General features: G+C 38.4%; 1 protein-coding gene across 19 annotated transcripts in view; it reads left to right on the top strand.

Annotated features, from left to right (window-relative positions):
* Positions 1 to 14,216, top strand: part of APC (APC regulator of WNT signaling pathway) — a 138,853-nt gene extending 124,637 nt beyond the window's left edge. For all 19 annotated transcript variants that reach the window (XM_060296109.1, XM_060296110.1, XM_060296107.1 and 16 more), the window contains 2 exons: positions 2,031 to 2,245; positions 3,815 to 14,216. In XM_060296109.1, coding sequence (XP_060152092.1) covers positions 2,031 to 2,245; positions 3,815 to 10,400 — 6,801 coding nt within the window. In that variant the 3' untranslated portion in view covers positions 10,401 to 14,216. The remainder of the gene's footprint in view (positions 1 to 2,030; positions 2,246 to 3,814) is intronic.
* The last annotated feature ends 293 nt before the right edge of the window (positions 14,217 to 14,509 follow it).

The raw sequence follows: 14,509 nt of genomic DNA, 5'->3' as shown, positions 1-14,509 counted from the left end.
ACAAGAACCAAAACTACCTTCCACGTTCCCCACGTACTGCATCATTTTACCATCATTCGCTGACTCTTACTCTTCTACACAGCAGAATCTTTCCTTCACCTGCACTCTGTGCCCTAAGCGTGGCTATTTACTCAAAGCTGTTAGTCCCTTATTCTTGTCTTCTATATCTTCTCTACTGGGTGTAGAGAAGTCGGCTTTTTTATGTTTCAGCTATCTGTAAGAAGCCCAATATTTTGAAAATGAAAACAGAAATCCTCTGTTGCTTCTTCTAACTTCTGCAGTGTTCCACTTTTTCCTGTAAGAACCAAAACCCTGAACATGTAGTCACTTGCTTCATTTGTTAACTGGCCATACCTTCTTCAGTCCTTTCTAATATATTGCTTCTAACAAAATCTAGACTTATAGATTAACTAGGGTATTTCTTTTCTACCTACACCTATATTTGATACTTTTTGATCACATTCCTTACTGAATCTCTTCCCTTTGTTTTTACCACCTGTACTTCCAACATCTAATCATTTCTCCTTGTCTCCTTTGACTATAAAGCTTCTTTGAAACAAGACCCTTGGCCCTCTACATGTAGTCTTGAAGAGCAACTTCTATGTTCCTACCTTCAAGTCTCACCTCTAGGTCAGTTGTAAGTTTAGCTCACTCCTCTAAACTCTTGCCATTTTTTTCTGTTCTCAGGATACTTTGAATGTCCCACCTTTACCTCATTCACAATGTAATTAAAATTGAGCTCTTAGCCTTTTCACATCTTCAGTGGTGAAAGCACTTCTTCCCTGCTTCCTGATAAGTAGTATCTAAACCTGCTCCTACATTGTTTTATTCATTTAATAACTTGATGAAGAGAATACAATGGCTTGTTCCTTATTGGGTTAGGCCCAAAATGTTTGCCATGACATTCAGGGCCGCCTTTTACCTCTCTGACCTTACTTCCCACAATGCCCCAGCATGGACTTTGACTTCCTCTGTGTCTTCTTTCTGTTCTTTAGTCCTCCCTTGCTTATTTCCACTTCCATGCTTTTCCTCCTACTTCCCCTGCCTTCTCTCTGAATGTACATGTCTTTTCTTCTGCAGAGCTGCTCTCCTCCATGAAATATTTTACTTATTTTATTAAATTCAGATGGCAATAATCTTTCCATTAGAGCCCTTGGTTTCAAGTATGATTTTGCATTCTTTTTTCCCCAGAGTAAACAGTTAGCACCTTCAAAGCAAGTATCAGTTGCTATGTTTTCTGGAGTGCCTCTACTTGTGATAGGCACAGAGTAGATCTCTAATGAATGTTTGTTTGTTCCCTGATTGATTTGTAGTAAGAAGAAAGACTGACATCAGGATCATGGCAAGTTTTGACCAAATATCCTTAATTGTATACTCAGAGTATTTTCTGTGGCATTTATAATTTGTCAGTTTACTGTGATACTGTATACCAGGGAGTTCTGGTTTTTCAATTACTTTGTTTCTTTGGGGATTTTAAGAAATTGGAGTTTTTCTAGTATGCTTTCCTTTTAATAAGTTACATTGTTACTTTTGAATCAACCACACATAAATATATATGTGTGTGTTTATACAAATAAGATTGCACATACTCCTCTGCAGCTTGCTCTTTTCATTTAATGATACATCTAGATATCTTTCCATATCGGCATGTAGAGGGCTTTTTCTAGCTTCTGTTGTCCTGAAAATGCTATCTTTTCAGAATGCACATCAGTTCTGTTTCATATTCTAATATAAGCTCTTGTGAGATATGCGTGCACCATCTAAACACTTAGAATAAAGTTCATAAAGGTCATTATTTTAATATTGCGTTCTGCTTGTTTCATGGGGATATCACTGTCTTAAGTTCGATTTGATATTTTATGAAAGTTTTTCTAAATGAGGAGTTCCTAATACTTTACCCGTGAAGGATGGGCAGCAGGGAAGATTTAAAGAGGGAAAAAAAAAAAGCTTCCTCAATAGAAGTAAACATAGACGTTATAAGAAGGAAATTCCAACTCTAATTAGATGACACATATTCTGTTTCTTGATAGGAATCAACCCTCAAAAGCGTATTGAGTGCCTTATGGAATTTGTCAGCACACTGCACTGAGAATAAAGCTGATATATGTGCCGTAGATGGCGCGCTTGCATTTTTGGTTGGCACTCTCACTTACCGGAGCCAGACAAATACTTTAGCTATTATTGAAAGTGGAGGTGGGATATTACGGAATGTGTCCAGCTTGATAGCTACGAATGAGGACCACAGGTAAATACAGGGTTTTATATTACTTTTAAATGAAATTTTAAGATTCATACTCTCAGAAAGACTCAACTGTAAGCAGTGTTTTGTGTAATTATGCAAGTTCTAAGCCAAATTACATTTATGACAATGAAAATATAACTATTAATTCCTGATTTATTCATTAACATATTTATTCTAATACAAGTTCATAGTATCATAAAGATGTCTAGAAATAAATGATACTTGAGAGGTACAACCCATGTGTAGAAGAAAAAATGAAAGTCATAAATATTACAGAGAAGAAAATCCTTTCCTGTATGTTAGCATGGCTTAAACGAATATGAGGTTTATAAAAAACAAAACCTTGTGGTTATGATCCAGAGAGTACGATGGTTCACATTTTTCTAGTGGTGCCGTAACATCAATAATGATAATATTTTTCAGCCAACCACCATTCATCCAATCTGTTAGAGCTGTGAGGCCTAAGAGGCACCTCAGGTACAAGGCACATATCTTCAGAACTTGAGCTCTGTATTATCTCAACAAAAATATGGGTATCTTTCACAGCATATTTATTTATTTTATCCTGTATTGTTCCTCTCTCATTTTCAAAAAGACTATGAGGTACCTTTAGTAAAAGGGCTTTGAAAAGAATGTAAACATCTTTTCTTTAAGTTTTTGATGCACCAGCTACAAGCCTTATAGTCCTTTCTTCTGTTCATAGAAGACCTCTTAGACTCAGTAAGCACTCAGGTGTCTACTGGACTGCTAGAGAGCCGCCATGGTAAAGCTTACTGCACCCTTGCCTATCAGTTTTAAAGCCCACCAGTGCCAACTGTGCTGTCACTAAACTTCATTTTACCGTGCCTTAAACAAGCCATAGCTCTTTCAGATCCTAACATTCATTATGCTGACTCTTAACTCTTGTTTTTATAGTTAATGTTTTGAAAACTTTTCTTTCAGTTTATTTTTAGAAATAACGACTACACACAATTTGCCCGAGAACACTTGTAAGGGGGAATGGCAGTATTACAAAATCAAACCAGAGGCAGAAAGATTATCTAAAAGTCATTCTGCTGACCTAGGAGCTTACAGTGTGCTCCCTGACTTCGTTAAGATCTATTGTCAATCAGTTTCTTCTGTCTACCTCTTCTGAGATGTCTCAGTTTGTCAACACTGTGGTGCCCATCCAGAGATTAAATTACCACAGCCCCTGTTCAGCTTAAGATTTCATAATACATCTCTACTCCTCAAACTGAGAGACTCCGTCACTATGTAAATAAAGTAAATATATCTACTCAGGAAAAGTGTTTAAAGCTATTGGGTCAGAATAGGAAATGCAGAATTGATTAAACTTAACGCTTTTACCCTGACAGATGAGTACTTTAAAACAATAGACATTAAATGAACTAAGATAGAACAAAAGGAAATAGGCAATGCCTGAAATTTATAGTATAATTTGGTGTAATTTTATTATGCCTGTTGTTAATAAGCTTTAGTAGTTATCTTTAGATTTAAATTTGTTTTCTGTCCTTTTATTTGTTGTTACTACGAACAGATTTTTACCTTACTTCTGTGATATTTTTATTTCAGGCAAATCCTAAGAGAGAATAATTGCTTACAAACCTTATTACAACACTTGAAATCTCACAGTTTGACAATAGTCAGTAATGCATGCGGAACCTTGTGGAATCTCTCAGCAAGAAATCCTAAAGATCAGGAAGCATTATGGGACATGGGAGCAGTCAGCATGCTCAAGAACCTCATTCATTCAAAGCACAAGATGATTGCTATGGGAAGTGCTGCAGCTTTAAGGAATCTCATGGCAAATAGACCTGCAAAGTATAAGGATGCCAATATCATGTCTCCTGGTTCAAGCTTGCCTTCTCTTCATGTCAGGAAACAAAAAGCCCTAGAAGCAGAATTAGATGCTCAGCATTTATCAGAAACTTTTGACAATATTGACAATTTAAGTCCCAAGGCATCTCATCGTAGTAAGCAGAGACACAAGCAAAATCTCTATGGTGACTATGTTTTTGACACCAATCGACATGATGATAATAGGTCAGACAATTTTAATACTGGAAACATGACTGTCTTGTCACCATATTTAAATACTACAGTGTTGCCCAGCTCCTCTTCATCAAGGGGAAGTTTAGATAGTTCTCGTTCTGAGAAAGATAGAAGTTTGGAGAGAGAACGAGGTATTAGCCTAGTCAACTACCACCCAGCAACAGAAAATCCAGGAACCTCTTCGAAGCGAGGTTTGCAGATTTCTACCACTGCAGCCCAGATTGCCAAAGTCATGGAAGAAGTGTCAGCCATTCATACCTCCCAGGAAGACAGAAGTTCTGGGTCTACCCCGGAACTACATTGTGGGACAGATGAGAGGAATGCACTAAGAAGAAGCTCTACCGCCCACACACATGCAAACTCTTACAACTTCACCAAGTCAGAAAACTCAAACAGGACATGTCCAGTGCCATATGCCAAAGTAGAATACAAGAGATCTTCAAATGATAGTTTAAATAGTGTCAGCAGTAGTGATGGTTATGGTAAAAGAGGTCAAATGAAACCTTCAGTTGAATCCTATTCTGAAGATGAGGAAAGTAAATTTTGCAGCTATGGTCAGTATCCAGCTGACCTAGCCCATAAAATACATAGTGCAAATCATATGGATGATAATGATGGAGAACTAGATACACCAATAAATTATAGTCTTAAATATTCTGATGAACAGTTGAACTCCGGAAGGCAAAGTCCTTCACAGAATGAAAGGTGGGCAAGACCCAAACATATAATAGAAGATGAAATAAAACAAAATGAGGAAAGACAATCAAGGAGTCAAAGCACAACTTATCCTGTATATCCTGAGAGCACTGATGATAAACACCTCAAGTTCCAACCACATTTTGGACAGCAAGAATGTGTTTCCCCATATAGGTCAAGAGCAGCCAATGGTTCAGAAACAAATCGAGTAGGTTCTAATCATGGAATTAATCAAAATGTAAATCAGTCTTTGTGTCAGGAAGATGACTATGAAGATGATAAGCCAACCAACTATAGTGAACGTTACTCTGAGGAAGAGCAACATGAGGAAGAAGAGAGACCAACCAATTATAGCATAAAATATAATGAAGAAAAACATCACGTGGACCAGCCTATTGATTATAGTTTAAAATATACCACAGACATTCCTTCTTCACAGAAACCAGCATTTTCATTCTCAAAGAATTCATCTGGACAGAGCACTAAAACTGAACACATCTCTTCAAGCAGTGAGAATACAGCCACACCTTCATCGAATGCCAAGAGGCAGAATCAGCTCCATCACAGTTCAGCACAGAGCAGGAGTGGTCAGACCCAAAAAGCCACCTCTTCCTCTTGCAAAGTTCCCTCTATCAACCAAGAAACAATACAGACTTACTGTGTAGAAGATACCCCAATATGCTTTTCAAGATGTAGTTCATTATCATCTTTGTCATCAGCTGAAGATGAAATAGGGTGTGATCAGACAACACAAGAAGCAGATTCTGCTAATACCCTACAAATAGCAGAAATAAAAGAAAGCAGTGGAACTAGATCAACTGAAGATTCTGTGAGTGAAGTTCCAACAGTGTCACAGCACATTAGAACCAAATCCAGCAGACTCCAGGCTTCTGGTTTATCTTCAGAATCAACCAGGCACAAAGCTGTTGAATTTTCTTCAGGGGCCAAATCTCCATCAAAGAGTGGTGCTCAGACACCTAAAAGTCCACCAGAGCACTACGTTCAGGAGACTCCACTCATGTTTAGCAGATGTACTTCTGTCAGTTCACTTGACAGTTTTGAGAGTCGTTCAATTGCCAGCTCCGTTCAGAGTGAACCCTGCAGTGGAATGGTGAGTGGCATTATAAGCCCCAGTGACCTTCCAGATAGCCCTGGACAAACCATGCCACCAAGCAGAAGTAAAACCCCTCCTCCCCCTCCTCCTCAGTCAGTTCAGACTAAGCAAGAAGTACCTAAAAATAAAGCCCCTAGTGCTGAGAAGAGAGAAAGTGGCCCTAAGCAAGCTGCTGTAAATGCTGCAGTACAGAGGGTCCAGGTTCTTCCAGATGCTGATGCTTTGTTACATTTTGCCACAGAAAGTACTCCTGATGGATTTTCTTGTTCATCTAGCCTGAGTGCTCTGAGCCTCGATGAGCCATTTATTCAGAAAGATGTGGAATTAAGAATAATGCCTCCGGTTCAGGAAAATGACAATGGGAATGAAACAGAAAATGAGCAGCCTGAAGAATCAAATGAAAGCCAGGGAAAAGAGGCAGAAAAACCCACCGATTCTGAAAAAGATCTATTAGATGATTCAGATGATGATGATATTGAAATACTAGAAGAGTGTATTATTTCTGCCATGCCAACAAAATCTTCACGCAAAGCCAAAAAGCCAGCCCAGACGTCTTCCAAAGTACCTCCACCTGTGGCAAGGAAACCAAGTCAACTGCCTGTGTACAAACTTCTGCCATCACAAAACAGATTACAAGCACAAAAGCATGTTAGTTTTACACCAGGAGATGATATGCCTCGGGTGTATTGTGTAGAAGGGACACCTATAAACTTTTCCACAGCTACATCTCTAAGTGATCTAACGATAGAATCCCCTCCAAATGAGTTAGCTGCTGGAGAAGGTGTTAGAGCAGGAACACAGTCAGGTGAATTTGAAAAACGAGACACCATTCCTACAGAAGGCAGAAGTACAGATGAGGCTCAAACAGGGAAAGCCTCATCTGTAACTATACCTGAACTGGATGACAATAAAACAGAAGAAGGCGATATTCTTGCAGAATGCATTAATTCTGCTATGCCCAAAGGAAAAAGTCACAAGCCTTTCCGTGTGAAAAAGATAATGGACCAGGTCCAACAAGCGTCTATGTCTTCATCTGGAACTAACAAAAATCAATTAGATGGTAAGAAGAAGAAACCTACTTCACCAGTAAAACCTATACCACAAAATACTGAATACAGGACACGTGTAAGAAAAAATACAGACTCAAAAAATAATTTAAATGCTGAAAGAAATTTCTCAGACAACAAAGAGTCAAAGAAACAGAACTTGAAAAATAATTCGAAGGACTTCAATGATAAGGTCCCAAATAATGAAGATCGAGTCAGAGGAAGTTTTACTTTTGATTCACCTCATCATTACACACCCATTGAAGGCACTCCATACTGTTTTTCACGAAATGATTCTTTGAGTTCTCTAGATTTTGATGATGATGATGTCGACCTTTCCAGGGAAAAGGCTGAATTAAGAAAGGGGAAGGAAAGTAAGGAATCAGAAGCTAAAGTTACCAACCACACAGAACTAACCTCAAACCAACAATCAGCTAATAAGACACAAGCTGTTCCAAAACATCCAATAAATCGAGGTCAGCCTAAACCCGTGCTGCAGAAGCAATCCACTTTTCCCCAGCCCTCCAAAGATATACCAGACAGAGGGGCAGCAACAGATGAGAAATTACAGAATTTTGCTATTGAAAATACTCCGGTTTGCTTTTCCCGAAATTCCTCTCTAAGTTCTCTTAGTGACATTGATCAAGAAAACAACAACAACAAGGAAAATGAACCTATCAAAGAGACAGAGCCCCCTGACTCACAGGGAGAACCAAGTAAACCTCAGGCATCAGGTTATGCTCCTAAATCATTTCACGTTGAAGATACCCCTGTTTGTTTCTCAAGAAACAGTTCTCTCAGTTCTCTCAGTATTGACTCTGAAGATGACCTGTTGCAGGAATGTATAAGTTCTGCAATGCCAAAAAAGAAAAAGCCTTCAAGACTCAAGGCTGATAATGAAAAGCATAGTCCCAGAAATATGGGTGGCATATTAGCAGAAGATTTGACACTCGATTTGAAAGATATACAGAGACCAGAGTCAGAACATGGTTTATCCCCTGATTCAGAAAATTTCGATTGGAAAGCTATTCAGGAAGGTGCAAATTCCATAGTAAGTAGTTTACATCAAGCTGCTGCTGCCGCATGTTTATCTAGACAAGCTTCTTCTGATTCAGATTCCATCCTTTCCCTGAAATCAGGAATCTCTCTGGGATCACCATTTCATCTTACACCTGATCAAGAGGAAAAACCCTTTGCAAGTAATAAAGGCCCACGAATTCTAAAACCTGGGGAGAAAAGTACATTGGAAGCTAAGAAATTAGAATCTGAAAATAAAGGAATAAAAGGAGGGAAAAAAGTTTATAGAAGTTTGATTACTGGAAAAATTCGATCTAATTCGGAAGTTTCAAGCCAAATGAAACAGCCCCTTCAAACAAACATGCCTTCAATCTCTCGAGGTAGGACAATGATTCATATTCCAGGAGTTCGGAATAGCTCTTCAAGTACAAGTCCAGTTTCTAAAAAAGGCCCACCCCTTAAGACTCCAGCCTCCAAAAGCCCTAGTGAAGGTCAGGCAGCTACCACTTCCCCCAGAGGAGCCAAGCCATCAGTGAAGTCAGAATTAAGCCCTGTTACGAGGCAGGCATCCCAGACACCTGGGTCAAATAAAGGGCCTTCTAGATCAGGATCTAGAGATTCCACTCCTTCAAGACCTGCCCAGCAGCCGTTAAGTAGACCTATGCAGTCTCCAGGGCGAAACTCAATTTCTCCTGGTAGAAATGGAATAAGTCCTCCCAACAAATTATCTCAGCTGCCAAGGACGTCATCCCCTAGTACTGCTTCAACTAAGTCCTCGGGTTCTGGGAAAATGTCTTACACATCTCCTGGCAGACAGATGAGCCAACAGAACCTCACCAAACAAACGGGTTTATCCAAGAATGTCAGTAGTATCCCAAGAAGTGAATCTGCCTCCAAAGGACTAAGTCAAATGAGTACTAGCAATGGATCCAATAAAAAGGTAGAACTTTCTAGAATGTCTTCAACTAAATCAAGTGGAAGTGAATCTGATAGGTCAGAGAGACCTGTATTAGTACGCCAGTCAACTTTCATCAAAGAAGCTCCAAGCCCAACCCTAAGGAGAAAATTGGAGGAATCCGCTTCATTTGAATCTCTTTCTCCATCTTCTAGACCAGATTCTCCCAGTAGGTCCCAGGCACAGACTCCAATTTTAAGTCCTTCCCTTCCTGATATGTCTCTGTCTACACATTCATCTGTTCAGGCTGGTGGATGGCGAAAACTCCCACCTAATCTCAGTCCCACCATAGAGTATAATGATGGAAGACCAGTAAAGCGCCATGACATAGCACGCTCTCATTCTGAAAGTCCTTCCAGACTTCCCATCAATAGGTCAGGAACCTGGAAACGTGAGCACAGCAAACACTCATCATCCCTTCCTCGAGTAAGCACTTGGAGGAGAACTGGAAGTTCATCCTCAATTCTTTCTGCTTCATCAGAATCTAGTGAAAAAGCAAAAAGTGAGGATGAAAAACATGTGAACTCTACTTCAGGAACCAAACAAACTAAAGAAAACCAAGTATCCACAAAAGGAACATGGAGAAAAATGAAAGAAAGTGAAATTTCTCCCACCAATAGTACTTCTCAGACCACTTCCTCAGGTGCTGCAAATGGTGCTGAATCAAAGACTCTGATTTATCAAATGGCACCTGCTGTTTCTAAAACAGAGGATGTTTGGGTGAGAATTGAGGACTGCCCCATTAACAACCCTAGATCTGGAAGATCTCCAACAGGAAATACTCCCCCAGTGATTGACACTGTTTCAGAAAAGGGAAACCCAAACACTAAAGATTCAAAAGATCATCAGGGGAAACAAAATGTGAGCAATGGTAGTGCTCCTGTACGCACCATGGGTTTGGAAAACCGCCTGAACTCCTTTATTCAGGTAGATGCCCCAGACCAAAAAGGAACTGAGGGAAAACCGGGACAAAGTCATCCTGTCCCTGCATCAGAGACTAATGAAAGTTCAATAGCTGAACGTACCCCATTTAGTTCTAGCAGCTCAAGCAAGCACAGTTCACCGAGTGGGACTGTTGCTGCCAGAGTGAGTCCTTTTAATTACAACCCAAGCCCAAGGAAAAGCAGCGCAGATAGCACTTCAGCCCGACCATCTCAGATCCCAACGCCAGTGAATAACAACACAAAGAAACGAGATTCAAAAAGTGACAATACAGAATCCAGTGGAACTCAAAGTCCTAAACGCCATTCTGGGTCTTACCTTGTGACATCTGTTTAAAAAGAGCTGGAATGATGAAACTAAGAATGTGTTAGTGTTAATTACAACTGCTATGTAGAAATTTTGTTTCAACCAATATGTATAAAATAGATAACTAATAAGAACCTGCTGTATAAAAAATAAAATTCAAAAAAAGAAATTTTGTTTCAAATGAAACTAAAAGACTGAAAAATTTTGTAAATAGGTTTGATTCTTGTTAGAGGGTTTTTGTTCTGGAAGCCATATTTGATAGTATACTTCATCTTCACTGGTCATATTTTGGGAGGCACTCTTGATAGTTAGGAAGAAAATGGTAAAGCCAAGTATATTTGTACAGTATGTTTTTCATGTATTTAAGTAGCATCCCATCCCATCATCCTTTAATTATTGCTTGTCTTAAAATAACACTACAGATAGAAGATATGATATATTGCTGTTACCAATCATTTCTAGATTATAAACTGACTAAACTTACATCAGGGAGAAATTGGTATTTATGCAAAAACCATTCTGTTTTAGTCCTTGTGAGTCCATCTGACATCATAATCATGTGGCTGTGAAATTCACAGTAATATGGTTCCCGATGAACAAGTTTACCCAGCCTGCTTTGCTTTACTGCATGAATGAAACTGATGGTTCAATTTCAGAAGTAATGATTAACAATTCTGTGGTCACATGATGTTCATATAGATAGCTATAGTGTAACAACTTACACTATTTTGTGCTCAAAACAAACAAAAAATCTGTGTAACTGTAAAACATTGAATGAAACTATTTTACCTGAACTAGATTTTATCTGAAAGTAGGTAGAATTTTTGCTATGCTGTAACTTGTTGTATATTCTGGTATTTGAGGTGAGATGGCTGCTCTTTTATTAATGAGACATGAATCGTGTCTCAACAGAAACTAAATGAACATTTAAGAATAAATTATTGCTGTATGTATAAACTTACTGAAATCAGTATTTGTTTGAAGGGTCTTATTTCACATTTGTATTAATAATTGTCAAAAGGGCCTCTTTTAAAAGCTTATATAATTTTTTTCTTCAAATTCTATGCATTAAGAGTAAAATTCCTCTTACTGTAATAAAAACAATTGAAGCTGACTTTTGGCATTTAACCATTCCATGCATTGGCACTTAACCTTTCCTGAAAAAAAAAATGTTACTGTGTGATTAGCACCAAGTATAATCAGCACTTTGCCATGCTCAGAAAATGCAAATCATGTTGAACTTCAAAGGTAGATTTAACACTATTAAGATATTCAAAAGGCTATTTAGAAACCCCTGTCTGTTAAGGGAGATTTTGTTTTTGATAGGTAGGTTTGTGGAGTATGTGTTCCAGCTCCCGCTTCCTCACACAGCAGGGAGAGAATCCTTCAGGAAGGAAGATAAACTGATAGAAGTATTTAAAAAGCTAACAGTATATCTTCCCAGAATTTGTTCTAAATGATCAGAAGGTAAGGATGATGATAAGTGCTCACATATTTGTTGAATAAATGAAAATTTATTTTTAATAATAAAATTCATGCACTCTGTGTTGGGGGGAAGGGAAAAGGTATTTGGATATAGCAGGATGCTGGGAAAGGGGGTGAGGAGTAAGCACATCTACCTGGTGTCTTTGAAATCACATCATGTAATTAATTATCTACGCTTACCTGTGTTTATCATTTACAGGTCATGACTTTTTTAAAGTCATTTACTAACATGCCAGTAAATAAGTGCTGTGATTTGAAATAAGGCATTTGACTCCAAAGCCCATACTCTTTCTATTGCACCACTTTGCAAACACCTCAATTTACTGACCTTTGGAGTATATCTGCATTTAAATTTTTGTCAAATTTTATCTGAATGAAATGGTTTGTAAGTAGTAATACTAAATTATTCTATTTTTCTCAAAGGCTGCCTTATCCAACAGGGACACATGGATATAGGTCATATTTCTTTCCTTTTCCTTTAGTCCTGATATTCTATTTTTTTGAGTTACTCGTGCCAATTTTTATAAACCACTTCAAATACTTTTATGGAAAGAGATGGGATATAAGTCAATTAGAATAAAATCGCCTTTCTCAAGGAAGGAAAAAAACAATGCTGAAAATGAAAAAAGGGTGCCTTCCATATGCCAGAAAATTCAGGAATTCCGGTAGACAGCCTACTGGGAGAAGGTGCAATCAGTCTGCATTGCCCATTGAGGAAAAAATTGCTGTATGAGACCCTCTAGTTAGAGATAATGGCTCTGAATTAGTAAAGGAGCAAATCTCAATTCTACTTTTAGAACTTCACAGAGTGCTGCCATAAGTGATAGCAGGCCAAATATTCTCAGTGTATGCTTGTTACAAACGGCATACTAAGCATACTGAGCCCAGCGTGGAGTTGCAACACCTGTTAAGAGAAGTAGGGCAGTGCCCTGTTATCTTTGGACTGCAGCAAACAGCACTCTTAAGGCAGTGAGTGGTTTTCAAACTAGAGTGCATTTGATCTTAGTGCAAATCCAAGCCGCATTTGTTTATTGTTTGTGTGTATTTTTTTAATTTATCCATACATTCATTCTGTAATGTTGTAATATGAAAACATGCTCAATATATGTCCTTTGTGGTTAAACAAAAAAACAACTAGAGTGCATTTGAATCACCAAAAATGTTGCTAAGACACACGCCCACACTTTGTGATTCTGAGTGAGGCCCAAGTATGTGCAGTTCTGAGAAGTTCTCAGGTGATGCTGATGCTGTTGGTCTAGAAACCACACTCTGAGAACCACTGCCCTGTGTCACCACAGCGAAGCTCCTTGAGTGATTGCCTTCAGTTCCAGCTGCTCTTCTCAACAACTGGACTCGACATATGAGAAAGTATACCAAACTTCCCTCTCCTTTAGGCAGGAAAGATTTGAATATTGAGCTATACAATCTGATGTAGCCCATCGCAACTCCCAATAGTAGACAAATTTGCCAGACATGAATGAACGGGTAATTCTAAAGACAATGACTGTGTCTGAGGGATTGACTAATGTTCCCTTTGGAATGGTTATCAAAAAGGTAAAAATTTCAGCAAATATCTAATTTGGATTTGCAATAAGATCAAAAGAGACACACACCAAGAAAAGGGGAAAGAAAAGAGAACTTTGAAGTGAAGGCAGATTGACTTCAGATGAAAGAAAAATGCACGCGTTTTGTTAGTATACAACCAACCAATTAACTATGGCAAATTGGCATTTGAGAATAAGCTTTACAAGTTAACCTTGCACTAGCAGGAAAGTTAATGAGAGGGAAATAATGAAATAAAAGATAAGCCCAAAAGAATCAAATTGCACTCTAAGTACAGTCAAAAAACTTTTTTTCCATAAACTAGTTACCACAAGGTTAATTAACTGAAGGGATGAGTCTTGCTGCAGAAGGGAGCCAGTTGCACTATATCTGAATTCGTGTTATCACAGGGGGTTCCTTGTATCTAAGATAGCAAAAGAACAGAGTCCCACAAATGCAAAAAGAAAATTGCCAAGAGCTGAAGAGTATTTCAGTAATCAGATCGTTCACACTTACCAAACAAAAATAATTTTTCAAAAGTCTTGATGGTTGAAATAGAGTGTATAAATTATTTTTTTTAATTTCTAATTCCTTCATATTATGCCGACTTTTAAATATTACTTTTGTAGTGTTGAAACCTATTGACTTTGACTCCTATAACCACCAGGTCATTTTCCTGCCATTCTCTGTTCTTTGGTCTATAAAACTATATTCTGGTTTTTGTTAGACCATTGATGCTTCTTTCAACCTGTATGTTTTTTTGTGTGTATAATGTTGTTCTTGGTGCTAAATACACTTCTGATATTCAGGATAACTCTACATCTGTGACTATTTGCTTATTTTCTTGAAGTTATGAGACTGTTCCTTTTTTTAATTAAAAATACTCAACTTTACGGTAGTGGTGGTGACCACTGACTATAAAGCAACAGTAGTGAAAAATGAACTAACTATTGAGAATGTTGCACACATTACCTGCCCCACCTACACCACCTTTTGGAATCCAGACACTTAGTCTCACTGTTGGTCACTGAACCCTGTACCCAGTCTTTCCCCCCAAGCATGGCTGTTTGCACCAGAGGCAGATGCCTGACCCAGGGGAGACTCATCATTAA

Source organism: Globicephala melas, chromosome 3 (assembly GCF_963455315.2).
Source record: "Globicephala melas chromosome 3, mGloMel1.2, whole genome shotgun sequence".
NCBI classification, from domain to species: Eukaryota; Metazoa; Chordata; class Mammalia; order Artiodactyla; family Delphinidae; genus Globicephala; species Globicephala melas.
The sequence above is the reverse complement of the archived record's forward strand: the minus strand, read 5'-3'. Positions and strand labels throughout refer to the sequence as shown.